Source organism: Mchenga conophoros, linkage group LG7, assembly GCF_057382185.1.
Source record: "Mchenga conophoros isolate Kocher_MC1m ecotype Shallow Benthic linkage group LG7, M_conophoros_male_GT1.1, whole genome shotgun sequence".
Classification (NCBI taxonomy): Eukaryota; Metazoa; Chordata; class Actinopteri; order Cichliformes; family Cichlidae; genus Mchenga; species Mchenga conophoros.
Window position 1 is genome coordinate 61,504,445 of NC_140532.1, and position 15,425 is coordinate 61,519,869.

At 42.0% G+C, this 15,425-nt stretch overlaps 1 protein-coding gene across 1 annotated transcript in view; it reads left to right on the top strand.

Moving 5' to 3' along the window:
• xrcc4 (X-ray repair complementing 4) overlaps positions 1–15,425 on the top strand; it is an 86,212-nt gene that overhangs the window by 58,902 nt on the left and 11,885 nt on the right. The window contains exons 4-6 of the mRNA XM_085280605.1: positions 8,774–8,940; positions 10,639–10,770; positions 11,006–11,145. Of these exons, the coding sequence (XP_085136731.1) occupies positions 8,774–8,940; positions 10,639–10,770; positions 11,006–11,145 (439 nt within the window). The remainder of the gene's footprint in view (positions 1–8,773; positions 8,941–10,638; positions 10,771–11,005; positions 11,146–15,425) is intronic.

The following is a 15,425-nucleotide window of genomic DNA, read 5'->3' on the forward strand; positions in this document are numbered from 1 at the left end:
GGATATTGCTCCAAGAGACTTTTTTGTACATCTTGATATCTCCTATAAGCTTACCAGGTTTCAGACTCATACATAAAACACAGAGCTGGGGCTGTGGTTTTGAAATTTTGTAGGGGGCGCTGTGGAGCCATTTCGCGCTATTCAATAAAAATGATCACATGACAACAAAGCCTTCATCCATTTGGAGGGGTGTGCTAAATTTAAAGCCTCTATATACTATCCAAGCCCCTCAAAAGCCACTTCATCTTTCATGGTGGACCGCGTTGCCACCAGGGTGCGCCGTTCAGTTTAAAGTCACAATTTTTGCACTGAAGCATCACGAGGGACTGATGTTGATATTCACCGCTTTTGAGGTGGCCACGATGAACCTGTGAAAATCAGTACAACAAAATGAAAGCCATGACATTTCCTGTTGCCACTAGGTGGCGCTGTACGTATTCCCGACAATGGGCACATCAATCTGTTCAGGGCGGGTCTGACATCATGCCTGTAAAGTCTGGTACTGAACAGACTGGATTTCATTGAGTTATACTAATTTGTTTCTTCATGGCGTGACATCAAAGTTCACCATGCTGCTGGGGTCACACCCTTTTGCGAAAAGTCACAGTTTTCACTGTAACCCAAGACCAACTCCTTAAGGCTTTCCTGGAGAAATTTGAGGCTGCAGGTGTCACCCATCACTATACTGTACCCCAAAGTGTAAAACATGACATTTCCTGTTCCCACTAGGTGGCGCTGTCCCTTGTGTCAAATATGGCAGTTGAAATATGTTCAGGGGTGGAGCCTTATCATATGTGTTCACTTTGGTCAAGGTCAGAAAATGTATGACAAAATGAGAGGCAATAAGATTTTCATGGCGAGTCATCGAAATTCGCCATGGCGCCACGGCCTCATAGTATTGTGAAAACTCAAAAGCTCCGCAATTTAACATGGCACAAGGGTGTAGTTGACACTGACCAAATATGAAGGTTATGAAATCAAACCCCAAGGAGGAGTTCGCAAAAGTTTGAGGCATGGAAATGGCAAAATTAGAGCCAAAATGTCACATTCTCTTCCAAATGGCGGACTTCCTGTTGGGTTTGCGTCAATGGGCCCACAGACTTTTTTGTTCGTCTTGGCATGATACACATGTGTGCCAAATTTCATACATGTAGCTCAAACGATGTGGTCGTAGGGATGCATTTAACAAGGCATAGGTGGCGCTCTAGAGCCATTTCCCAGTGCTCATATGTAAAACCATTAAAATACAAAATTTTTCACCAGACCTGGCATGTGTGCCAAATTTCATGAGTTTTTGAGCATGTTTAGGCCCTCAAAAAGGCCCTTGTTTCGCCTGAATAATAATAATAATAATAATAATAATAATAATTAAAGCTGCAAGCAGCGTTATGAGGGCCCTCGCACCCCCGGCACGTCGAGCCACTGCCAACACCTCAAACCGGCACGTCCGATGTGATGTCACATTGATGGATTTCATGCTTTTAATCACCAGCTAACATTTCATCTTATTCAACCAGGATTATAGTCATGCCACTAGGTGGCGCTCTAACCATTATTGACAAATAGCATAACAAACATTTCCAAGCTCGAGTCTCATCACACCTGCGACCTTTGGGAGAGATTGGACATTGTGTTTTTTAGTGACAGCAGATTACTGCTTTTTGCGAGTGATTGAAACTCTACGTGCCGCCATGACCACCCCGTTTCCCTGAACGGAAAAAGCTTCGCAATTTAACATCACAAAGGTCTTTAGATTCTACACACTGAAGAATGCTTCAATATGATGAAATCCCTTGGAGGAGTTCGTCAAAGTATGAGGCCTGAAAAGGGGGGAAAATGTCATCAAAATTACACATTAATTTTAAAATGGCTGACTTCCTGTTGGATTTGGGATATTGCTCCAAGAGACTTTTTTGTACACCTTGATATCTTACACAAGCTTACCAAGTGTCAGACTCATAGATGAAACACAGAGCAGGGGCTGATGTTTTGAAATATTGTAGGGGGCGCTGTGGAGCCATTTTGCGCTATTCAAGGAAAATGGTTACATAACCACAATGCCTTCATCCATTTGGAGGTGTGTGCCAAATTTCAAGCCTCTATAAACTTTCCAAGCCCCTCAAAAGCCACTTCATCTTTCATGATGAACCGCGTTGCCACCAGAGTGCGCCGTTCAGTTTAAAGTCACAATTTTTGCACTGAAGCATCACGAGGGACTGATGGTGATATTCACCGCTTTTGAGGTGGCCACGATCAACCTGTGAAAATCAGTACAACAAAGTTAAAGCCATGACATTTCCTGTCGCCACTAGGTTGCGCTGTCCGTATTTCTGACAATGGGCATATCAATCTGTTCAGGGCGGGTCTGACATCATGCCTGTAAAGTCTGGTACTGATCAGACTGGATTTCATTGAGTTATACTAATTTGTTTCTTCATGGCGTGACATCAAAGTTCGCCATGCTGCTGGGGTCACACCCTTTCGTGAAAAGTCACAGTTTTCACTGTAACCCAAGACCAACTCCTTAAGGCTTTCCTGGAGAAATTTGAGGCTGCAGATGTCACCCATCACAATACTGTACCCCAAAGTGTAAAACATGACATTTCCTGTTCCCACTAGGTGGCGCTGTCCTTGATGTCAAATATGGCAGTTGAAATATGTTCAGGGGTGGAGCCTTATCATATGTGTGCTCTTTGGTCCAGATCGGAACATGTATGACAGAATGAGAGGCAATAAGATTTTCATGGCGAGTCATCAAAATTCGCCATGGCGCCACGGCCTCATACTATTGTGAAAACTCAAAAGCTCCGCAATTTAACATGGCACAAGGGTGTAGTTGACACTGTCCAAATTTGAAGCTTATAGGACCAAATCCCAAGGAGGAGTTCGTTAAAGTTCGAGGCATGGAAATGGCAAAATTAGAGCCAAAATGTCACCTTCTCTTCCAAATGGCGGACTTCCTGTTGGGTTTGCGTCAATGGGCCCCCAGACTTTTTTGTTCGTCTTGGCATGATACACATGTGTGCCAAATTTCATACATGTAGCTCAAACGATGTGGTCGTAGGGCTACATTTAACAAGGCATAGGTGGCGCTGTAGAGCCATTTCCCAGTGCTCATATGTAAAACCATTAAAATACAAAATTTTTCACCAGACCTGGCATGTGTGCAAAATTTCATGAGTTTTTGAGCATGTTTAGGCCCTCAAAAAGGCCCTTGTTTGGGGTGAATAATAATAATAATAATAATAATAATAAGAAACGGAGCAGATACAATAGGGCCTTCGCACTCTCAGTGCTCGGGCCCTAATAATAATAAGAAACGGAGCAGATACAATAGGGCCTTCGCACTCTCGGTGCTCGGGCCCTAATAATAATAAGAAACGGAGCAGATACAATAGGGCCTTCGCACTCTCGGTGCTCGGGCCCTAATAAGAAACGGAGCAGATACAATAGGGCCTTCGCACTCTCGGTGCTCGGGCCCTAATAATAATAATAATAATAATAATAATAAGAAACGGAGCAGATACAATAGGGCCTTCGCACTCTCGGTGCTCGGGCCCTAATAATAATAATAATAATTAAAGCTGCAAGCAGCGTTATGAGGGCCCTCGCACCCTGGCGTGTCGAGCCACGCCCAACACCTAAAACCAGCACGTCCGATGTGATGTCACATTGATGGAATTCATGCATTTAACCACCAGCTAACATTTCAACTCATTCATTCATGATTAGTTAGTCGTCCCACTAGGTGGCGCTCTAACCATTATGTACAAATGGCATAACAAACACTTCCGAGCTCGAGTCTAATCACACCTGAGACGTTTGGGAGAGATTGGACATTGTGTTTTTGAGTGACAGCAGATTACTGCTTTTTGGCGAGTGATTCAAACTCTAAGTGCCGCCATAACCACCCCGTTTCCCTGGACGTAAAAAGCTTCGCAATTTAACATCACAAAGGTCTTTAGATTCCACACACTGGAGAATGGTTCAATATGATGAAATCCCTTGGAGGAGTTCGTCAAAGTATGAAGCCTGAAAAGAGGGGAAAATGTCGCCAAAATTGCACATTAATTTTAAAATGGCTGACTTCCTGTTGGATTTGGGATATTGCTCCAAGAGACTTTTTTGTACATCTTGATATCTCCTATAAGCCTACCAGGTTTCAGATTCATACATAAACCACAGAGCAGGGGCTGATATTTTGAAATATTGTAGGGGGCGCTGTGGAGCCATTTTGCGCTATTCAATGAAAATGATGACATGACAACAAAGTCTTCATCATATTGGAGGTGTGTGCCAAATTTCAAGCCTCTATAAACTTTCCAAGCCCCTCAAAAGCCACTTCATCTTTCATGGTGGACCGCGTTGCCACCAGGGTGCGCCGTTCAGTTTAAAGTCACAATTTCTGCACTGAAGCATCATGAGGGACTGATGGTGATATTCACCGCTTTTGAGGTGGCCACGATGAACCTGTGAAAATCAGTACAACAAAATTAAAGCCATGACATTTCCTGTTGCCACTAGGTGGCGCTGTCCGTATTTCCGACAATGGGCACATCAATCTGTTCAGGGCGGGTCTGACATCATGCCTGTAAAGTCTGGTACTGATCAGACTGGATTTCATTGAGTTATACTAATTTGTTTCTTCATGGCGTGACATCAAAGTTCGCCATGCTGCTGGGGTCACACCCTTTTGCGAAAAGTCACAGTTTTCACTGTACCCCAAGACCAACTCCTTAAGGCTTTCCTGGAGAAATTTGAGGCTGCAGATGTCACCCATCACAATACTGTACCCCAAAGTGTAAAACATGACATTTCCTGTTCCCACTAGGTGGCGCTGTCGCTGACGTCAAATATGGCAGTTGAAATATGTTCAGGGCTGGAGCCTTATCATATGTGTTCACTTTGGTCAAGGTCAGAAAATGTATGACAGAATGAGAGGCAATAAGATTTTCATGGCGAGTCATCGAAATTCGCCATGGCGCCACGGCCTCATAGTATTGTGAAAACTCAAAAGCTCCGCAATTTAACATGGCACAAGGGTGTAGTTGACACTGTCCAAATTTGAAGCTTATACTCCCAAATCCCAAGGAGGAGTTCGCAAAAGTTCGAGGCATGGAAATGGCAAAATTAGAGCCAAAATGTCACCTTCACTTCTAAATTGCGGACTTCCTGTTGGGTTTGCGTCAATGGGCCCACAGACTTTTTTGTTCGTCTTGGTATGATACACATGTGTGCCAAATTTCATACATGTAGCTGAAACGATGTGGTCGTAGGGCTGCATTTAACAAGGCATAGGTGGCGCTGTAGAGCCATTTCCCAGTGCTCATATGTAAAACCATTAAAATACAAAATTTTTCACCAGACCTGGCATGTGTGCAAAATTTCATGAGTTTTTGAGCATGTTTAGGCCCTCAAAAAGGCCCTTGTTTGGGGTGAATAATAATAATAATAATAATAATAATAATAATAATAATAATAATTAAAGCTGCAAGCAGCGTTATGAGGGCCCTCGCACCCTGGCGTGGCGAGCCATGCCCAACACCTAAAACCAGCACGTCCGATGTGATGTCACATTGATGGATTCATGCATTTAACCACCAGCTAACATTTCATCTCATTGAACCATGATTATAGTCGTCCCACTAGGTGGCGCTCTAACTATTACTGACAAATGGCATAACAAACATTTCCGAGCTCGAGTCTCATCACACCTGCGACGTTTGGGAGAGATTGGATATTGTGTTTTTGAGTGACAGCAGATTACTGCTTTTTGGCGAGTGATTGAAACTCCACGTGCCGCCATGACAACCCCGTTTCCCTGAATGTAAAAAGCTTCGCAATTTAACATCACAAAGGTCTTTAGATTCCACAAACTTCAGATCGGTCCAATCTGATGAAATCCCTTGGAGGAGTTCGTCAAAGTATGAAGCCTGAAAAGAGGGGAAAATGTCGCCAAAATTACACATTAATTTTAAAATGGCTGACTTCCTGTTAGATTTGGGATATTGCTCCAAGAGACTTTTTTGTACATCTTATTATCTCCTATAAGCCTACCAGGTTTCAGATTCATACATAAAACACAGAGCTGGGGCTGTGGTTTTGAAATTTTGTAGGGGGCGCTGTGGAGCCATTTTGGGATATTCAATGAAAATTATCACATGACAACAAAGCCTTCGTCACATTGGAGGTGTGTGCCAAATTTCAAGCCTCTATACACTTGCCAAGACCCTCAAAAGCCACTTCATCTTTCATGGTGAACAGCGTTGCCACCAGGGTGCGCCGTTCAGTTTAAAGTCACAATTTTTGCACTGAAGCATCACGAGGGACTGATGGTGTTATTCACCGCTTTTGAGGTGGCCACGATGAACCTGTGAAAATCAGTACAACAAAATGAAAGCCATGACATTTCCTGTTCCCACTAGGTGGCGCTGCCCGTATTTCCGACAATGGGCACATCAATCTGTTCAGGGCGGGTCTGACATCATGCCTGTAAAGTCTGGTACTGATCAGACTGGATTTCATTGAGTTATACTAATTTGTTTCTTCATGGCGTGACATCAAAGTTCGCCATGCTGCTGGGGTCACACCCTTTCGCGAAAACTCACAGTTTTCACTGTAACCCAAGACCAACTCCTTAAGGCTTTCCTGGAGAAATTTGAGGCTGCAGATGTCACCCATCACTATACTGTACCCCAAAGTGTAAAACATGACATTTCCTGTTCCCACTAGGTGGCGCTGTCCCTGGTGTCAAATATGGCAGTTGAAATATGTTCAGGGGTGGAGCCTTATCATATGTGTTCACTTTGGTCAAGGTCAGAAAATGTATGACAAAATGAGAGGCAATAAGATTTTCATGGCGAGTCATCGAAATTCGCCATGGCGCCACGGCCTCATAGTATTGTGAAAACTCAAAAGCTCCGCAATTTAACATGGCACAAGGGTGTAGTTGACACTGACCAAATATGAAGGTTATGAAATCAAACCCCAAGGAGGAGTTCGCAAAAGTTCGAGGCATGGAAATGGCAAAATTAGAGCCAAAATGTCACCTTCTCTTCCAAATGGCGGACTTCCTGTTGGGTTTGCGTCAATGGGCCCCCAGACTTTTTTGTTCGTCTTGGCATGATACACATGTGTGCCAAATTTCATACATGTAGCTCAAACGATGTGGTCGTAGGGCTGCATTTAACAAGGCATAGGTGGCGCTGTAGAGCCATTTCCCAGTGCTCATATGTAAAACCATTAAAATACAAAATTTTTCACCAGACCTGGCATGTGTGCAAAATTTCATGAGTTTTTGAGCATGTTTAGGACCTCAAAAAGGCCCTTGTTTCGCCTGAATAATAATAATAATAATAATAATAATAAGAAACGGAGCAGATACAATAGGGCCTTCGCACTCTCGGTGCTCGGGCCCTAATAATAATAAGAAACGGAGCAGATACAATAGGGCCTTCGCACTCTCGGTGCTCGGGCCCTAATAAGAAACGGAGCAGATACAATAGGGCCTTCGCACTCTCGGTGCTCGGGCCCTAATAACTAGAACGTTTTTCCCAGAGCGTCTTAGAAAAGCCATTTTCATTTCAATATGTAATATTTCAGTCACATGTTATTTACTTACCATTTGTAAGAGTTGATGAAGTAATAGCTTTTAAAGGTTAGACACAGAAAAAACAGAAAGTGTGGAAATGCAGGAAGGGATAAATTACTGGTTTGTCTATTCAGTAGAAATTGCAGTTCCTCAAATGTACTGCGAGGAAATAGTGAGTAAATACTGAAATGTAAAGTCTTCCACTTCAGAGAAGAAAAGATTGTTTGTCACGTAATTCTCCCTTCATACAACCCGAACAAGAGCCGAATTGTGACTGTAACTCACCACAATTGGCTTTGTTGATACTTAAAGTTGCGTTGTGGCTGTGTTGATTGAAACACAGGGGAAAACTATCCTTAAAGAATAAAACACTTTTTATTTCTTTGGTTTGTGCCAGGATTTAAAGATGCTTTTTAATGCTGTGAAGCTGAGTATTTTTACATTGTAGTCTGTGGGTAGTTTACGCTGGCATCAAATGATTAATCCAGGAACTGCGACTTAATTAAAACAGTACGTGGAGGATAGTATATCAGCATTTGGTGTTGATTTTCTGCTGTTTATCTCTCTTATCCAGTCTGGAGACACACAACTATTACTTCCCCCATGAAACACAGTTATTTATGGAGCTGTGGATCACAGGGGTCAGAAGTTAGAGCTGATACCCACATTTGTGCTCCATGTCTTTGTGTGAATGCAAACATGTTTGAGAGAAACGTTTGTTCCCCAGAGGCCACTGATCACTATGCTTGTGATATGAGTGAGATGGCCCATAACCTCAAATTAAGTCTAAACATAGTAGTTAAACTTTAATACTGTCAAATCAGACAGTTTTGGTTAGAGTTTTATTTCATTCTTTAAGTTTTCACTCTCTCTGATAGCCTTTCTTTAGTATTTAACCTCTCAAAATACATTTAGTAGTTCATCAGTAATGAAATACTTGGTAGTAGGGCTGTCATGTTATGATATGGTTATGACAGCCCAAAGATCTTATCAAGAATATCAAATCATCTGTCAGTTATTTTGGATAAATACGTTATGAACATGTGCCAGTAATACAGGTCCATGAGAACACCACAGCTTGGTAGTTGTAGCGCTAAAAACATATATTTAGGTCACAAAGACTGCCTTTACAAAACTAAACAAGTCAGTTTGTTTGGTTGATTTTTCACTCCTTTCTTCCAGTTCAGGCTGGGCTGCGTTCTGCTGAAGGCCGTCCCAGAGCCAGCAGAGGCAGTGAGAAATTTACTGATTCACAGTCTGCAGAGGGGAAATAACCTGCAGCACCACAACCAGAGACTACAGGAGGAGAACGAGAGACTTCGAGGAGAACAGCAACACATCACTGCAGAGTAAGTACATGCATGGATGAACACACATGCATACAAAATCACAGTAAAGTCAACTTTACACCCAAACCACACAAACTGGAAGGTGCGAGTATGTAATCTTGTGCTAGCACATAGTGCACAGAAAATACAGGAATATTTTGGTTAGGGATGGGTACCGGTGTCCGGTGCCATGATGGCACCGGTTCTGACATAAACGGTAGTAACCAGACCGAAAAGCAGCGCACATTTCGGTGCTTTATTTCGGTGCTTTTTTTTCCTGAGCTGTGATACACTTCTAGCCAATCATTTTACGTTTCCGAGGATAGTGCGTTCTTTTAGAGCAGAGCTACAGATTAAAAATGCCCAAGGCGAAGCGGTCAAAAGTCTGGCTGTACTTCACAGCAAAATATGCAAACTCAGCAGCAACAAGTGCTTTAAGCTGATACTGTGATACTGTCAAAGGAGGTAACACCTCGAATCCGATGAAACACCTGGCGACGCATAGCGTTTTTTTTAAAGCCGAGAAATGCGCCGTATGATAGCTTGCTGCGAGACCTCACATCGAGCGCATCTACTCTGCGTGGGTTGCCTGTTATCTGACCCGGAGTTAGCAATATCCCCCAAAAACCCCGAAGAGGAGAGTCCTGGCCCCTAGCCCTGCCAGTGTAGCAGAAATGATGACGGATGATGATGCAGCAGCAGCCGTTCTTCTCTGCGTGAGTAGCTTAATGTTGTTCGTGTGTCATTTACGTTGAGTAGGCTAACCACGTTATTACATTAATGCAGTAAGGTGAACTAGCAAACACCGTCGTAGTTACATGCAGCTGTCTTCTTGTTTGATGGCAGATACTCCCTTCACCCTGCCAAAAAGGCTAAAAGGACCAAAGAAAAAGTGGAAAACAGTTAAACATGAGAGGTTTAGGACAAAGTTTGTGTTTTTCCATTGTTTAAGCACTGCTTCCAGCCAAGAGTGATACCATATATGCCCCATAGCTGCAGAAAAGGCTAACATTGTTATCTTTTTACAAAAAACCAGCTGAACATGAGAGGTTTTTGGACCAATTTTGTGTTCTCCATCCTTTAAGCACCGGTTTGAGCACCGTTTGAGCACCGGCACCGTTTCAAAAATACCGATTTGGCACCGGTATCGGATAAAACCTAAACGATACCCATCCCTAATTTTGGTCCACACCAAAACTGTTGCTTTGTCTTCCTGTCACTGCACACTCTGTTTCAGATGTTTTGTTTTCTATCCGTGGCTCTATATAATGTCATAAAGTGTCAGCATTTTTAATATGATCATCTAGTTTAGTCCATGTTAAATGGACTGTAATTTATGTTTTGTTTTGTTTTTTACTCTCAGCCTTTTACACTAGTAGACTGTACTAAATCCTGAGTCACCATAAACATTATTATATTTGAAGAGGCTGAGTCAGGTTTCAAAATTCATTACAGGATAGAAACAGCTCTAGTACAGGTTACAAATGATCTCCTTAGGAATTAAAAGTCCTCTTCACACACTAAGGATAACAATAGAGTTCCACAGGGTTCCGTGCTAGGACCAATTCTATTTAAAATATACATGCTTCCCTTAGGCAGTATCATCAGAAGGCATGGCATACATTTTCACCAACTTGATCTTTCCATGAAGCCAGATTACACAGACTAATTAGTATATTTGGGTTTGCTAAAGAACTTTTTTGTTTCTGTACATTCAAGACTGAAGCGTTACATTGGTGGTAAGGAAGCCCTGGAGGCAGAGCTTTACTCTCGGTTTGTCCTGGTTCTGAATGAGAAGAAAGCAAAGATCCGCAGTCTACAGCAGGATGTCACAAAACTGGAGGAAATGAGGTGCACTGCTTATACCACATTGACTCTCAAACACTGAAGCTTTTCCAAATGTTTAAAAAGTAGATTTTTAGCTGTGAGTTTTAAGGCAAGCATTTTTTAAAATGAAATATATGCCATAATTGCTTATTAAACAGGTCAAGGGTATTTTTCCTTAATTACAACATTCCTCTGATTTCTTTGTTGTAAAAGTTATGTTAAGCAGTGAATCATGTATAATGTATGGTTTCTGATACAGGAGTAATGACCAACGAAAGAAAGACTCAGTAAAGTCAGGTCAGACAAGAGGTCAGGATGATGGTGTTGAAGCGGATGATTATGGCGGCAGTACTGATGAGGACCCAGTGGAGACGCAGTCGACTCCAGCCTCCAGTTTGGGTAAGACTGGTGACACTGGGGAAAAAACAATTAAGTACAATTTTGTCAAAACATCAAAACAAATTGCTAAAAATCAAACTGGGAATCATTGTTGGTGAGTTTTTAGCTGCTTTTAAAAAGAGAATCGACTGTTCTCAAGCTCAGAGGAAGAGACTTCGAGAGTCTGGGGTTACAAAAGCTCTGTCTCCTTTAGTTCTCAGCCTTGTATGATGCACAGGCAGCAGGCCCTCAACCTGAACACCCAGAGTGAAAACTGAGTCTGAAGTTACACCAATGTTCTTGAACTGAAGATTTAGCACAAGAGGTAAGAGGACCTAGAGTTTCCATTACCTTAGCCATCAACCTGTCAGGGATACAAAAAACGAATTTCCGTTTTCTCTTCATTAAGTTGGAGAAAATTGTCATCCAAATAACTATTAATAGAGTCTAAGCGCCTATGCGGGATAGATTAGAAGTATCTTGGGGATTAAAAGAGACGTACAACTAAATCTCATCTGTGTAGCAGTGATAAGAAGTGTATTTAAAAAGGCTCAAAGTGTGTTGAAGAGTGTGTAAGTGTGTAACAGATATAACAGAAACAGTAAAGGACCCAGAACAGAACCTTGTGGCACAACGTCAATAAGAAAAGAGGGAGCTGCTCTTAGAAGCTGCCACAGAAAATTAAATAACCAAGTAAACTTAATCTTAATCTCTTAATTAATCTCTTAAATTAATCTCCAAACATTCTTGTTAAACCATTACTTTGAGGAGGTACTTGTGCTCCTTTTGTCATGACCAACTTGTTTTAGTTCATAAATAGATGTCACGATATTTTCCTTGCGAATTTACTGAAAGATTCCTAGCTTTTAATATCATTGATGGTAAGCTTTTCTGGTTTAGTGGTAACTAAACAGGTAAAAACCATAATACCACCACAATGTTTTACAGATGTAATTATGCCAAATTCTGTTATTGTCTTTTCTCCAAACTGAACACTTATTTAAAGTAAACATGCTGTTTTGGCCACATCCATCCAGAACATTGTCTCGTGGCTCATCTATGTCATCTTTAGTAAACTGTAGATGAGTAGCAGCGTTCTTTTTGGAGAGCAGTGCTTTCTCCTTCTAGCCCTGCCCTAAACACCAGAGAACCTCAGGGCCTTCAGAGTTACCTTGTCTTCCTTCGTGACCTCCCTGACTCACGTAGAGGGTAATGCCGATCTTCAAGTCATTTCGTTGAATAAAAACAAGGTGCTCACCTGTACTGGATCATCCCATTGATTAAAAGGCCTGACTCTAATTTCTGCTATAAATTTGCTGGTAATCCTACAGGTTTGCATACTTTTTCTCCTCACTCATATGTATTCTCAGGAAATTTCATTTCTTTTACTGGTTTCAGTTTGTCTACTTTTAGATCTTGCACATATATTATTAAATATAAAAAAAATCATGAAGCCATGTCCATTTTAATCTGAGTCTTACTTACATATTTTTGTGCTTTGGAGTTTGGCGGAGAAGTGCTTTTACCGTTTTTTTTTGTTTTTTTTTTAACTTTGCTAGCTGATGGAAAACACCTGCTAAGATGAGTGTGACATGTCACTGAGAGCAGGTCTGAAACACCACTACCTTCACATTTATTGCTCTAAAGTTGGCAAACCAGCAAACGTTGGGCATTTCCACACTTTGACTTGTCAGCTATGGCTTAAAATACATCATTGGGAGCTGTTGTTGTGGGAGCTAAGTGTGTTTGGACTATCAAGAGACTTTGTTTTCCTACTCAGAAACTAACCATGACCTCAGTTAGCAGTTATGCAATGCAGAGTAGTGTGCGTCCATGTAATGACTTCAATAAACACCTTTAAATGTGTGGTGGAAGCAGGGCAGACAGCAGTTCCGGAAGCCTCAGTGTATATCCCCGACTCCATTAATGAGAGGTGAGCCATTATTGAACAGTCATCAGCCTTTCCCTTCCCCAGTGGTCTACTGGTGTTGTTAACCTGCCAGCTAAGAAGCCCTGTTAACTGCCAATCATATTAAAAATGAAACCAATCACAACGTTGTTGTCCCTTCAGGCTGTGTGCTAGCCAACATTAATGCCTTAACCTGAGTCCTACATACAGAACAAATAGAGAAGGTGCCAAAACCCTCAGACCAGTCAGAAGATCGTACTCAGTCTAAAAAGATCAGTTTTGACTTTGGAAGTAACTTGTCTGCTGAATGGAAAGATTGTGTCACAAATATGCTTAATTCAGTGCCAGAACTGTTTTCACAGCATGAGTTAGATTTTGGACAGACAGAAAAAGTGCACCACAAGAACTACTCGACATCGGAGTGATACGAGAATCTGAATCTCCTTTTGCCGCCCCAATTGTAGTTGTCAGGAAAGAGGACGGGTCTGGTAGTTTGTGCATCAATTAAAGGAGGCTAAACCTCTAAACCATAAAGATGCATACACACTTCCCAATCTAGAGGAAGCATTTTCAGCTCTGGCAGGGTCAAAATGGTTCTCAGTCTTGGATCTCAAGTTCGGATACTATCGGATTGAAATGTTGGAGTCAGACAAGCAGAAAATTGCCCTAATGTATCCCTTTGGGTTCTGGGAATTTAATAAGCATTTCAAAGGCTCATGGAGCGGTGTATGGGTCTGATGAATCGTAAGGAGGTCCTCGTCTTTATTGATGATCTCATTATTTTCTTGTTATCCCTCGAAGAGCATGAGCAGTGTCTGAAGAGAGTCCTGTTGAAATTGAAAAAGTTTGGCTTGAAATTAGCACCCAGCTGAGATATTTAAATATCTCAGTTAAGTACCTCAGCCATATAGCATTAGAGTATGGAGTCGAAACAGATACAGAGAAAATCAAAGCCCTCACAACTTGGCCCATCTCCACCAACTTTAAGGAGCTAAGGATCTTTTTTGGGCTTTGCTGGGTATTAGCGGGGATTCATCCAGGACTACTCTAACATTTTAAGGCCATTAAATTAGCTAACCGCCGGTTACCTACCAATAAAAAAGGGGAAGAAAAGATCCACAAAGCAATAAAGGTCTGTATACTAAAAGAGCCATTTGGCCAGAGATGGACTCACAAATGATCTGTTTGAACGTTTACCTCAGCCCCAGTGTTGGGTTTTGCAGGCCCCAAACTCCCATATATCCTCCGCACGGACGCTAGTACCATTGACCTTGATGCAGCTCTTTACCAACTTCAGGATGGACAGTTGAGGGCCATAGCATTTGCTAGCAGAGGACTTGATCAGTGTGTGTGAGTGTGATGTCTGCCGGAAGTGTAGACGTGAGAGGGCAGCCCCTCTCATGAACATTCAGACAGGTAGTCCCCTTGAGTTACTCTTTATAGTTTATCTATCTATTGAGTCAGAGCAGTCTAACACAAAAGATGTATTAGTTATGATCGATGACTTCACTAAGTTCGCAATGGCTGTCCCTACACCCAATCAATGAGCATGCACTGTTGCAAAAGTCTTCTGGGAAAAGTTTATTGTTCATAACGTTGTCCCAGACAGACTTAAGCGATCAGGGCCCCGATTTTGAATTGAACACAATAAGCAAACTATGCAAGATTGATGGCATGAAAAAGATACGTACAACACTGTATCATCCCAGAGCCAATGCCGTTGAGAGGTTCTATAGGACGCTCCTCCAAATGCTTGGTACTTTGAGTGACAATGAAAAGTTGCATTGGAAAGAATATGTAAAACCTCTAGTACATTGGTTCTCAAACTTTTCACAATGAGTACCACCTCATAAAATATATGGCTCTTAAAGTACCACCTTTATGAACAACATTAAAGTACAATAGTATAGGCCTATTTAACACCATATACAGTTTACACTAGAGATGGACCGATCCGGTATTACGTATCGGTATCGGTCCGATACTGACCTAAATTACTGGATTGGATATCAGAGAGAAATAAAAAATGCAATCCGATCCATTAAATATCAAAAAAGCACCTCACAAAACTTGCGACATGGCATAACTCGGCTCATAACTGTAGCACGTCGGAGCAGTATGCATCACCTGATAGAGCGGCTGTGGCGTGCGAGACCTGTCGTGGTCTGGTTGAGCATTTGGAGCCTCGCTACCAAATTGGCATTTCATCTCTGAGAAAGTGATCGCAGAGAGAAGTAAAGCAAGTGTGTAAGTTCATCTCTGAATGTTTCTAAAGCATTCCCGCGTTAAGCTGAACAACCGATATATGGAGCGACTGCCTCTTCTCTCCCCTCCCTCTCCTGCTGCTACTTCAATCGTGAAACTGATCAATGATCAGCTGATCGGCTTTTCT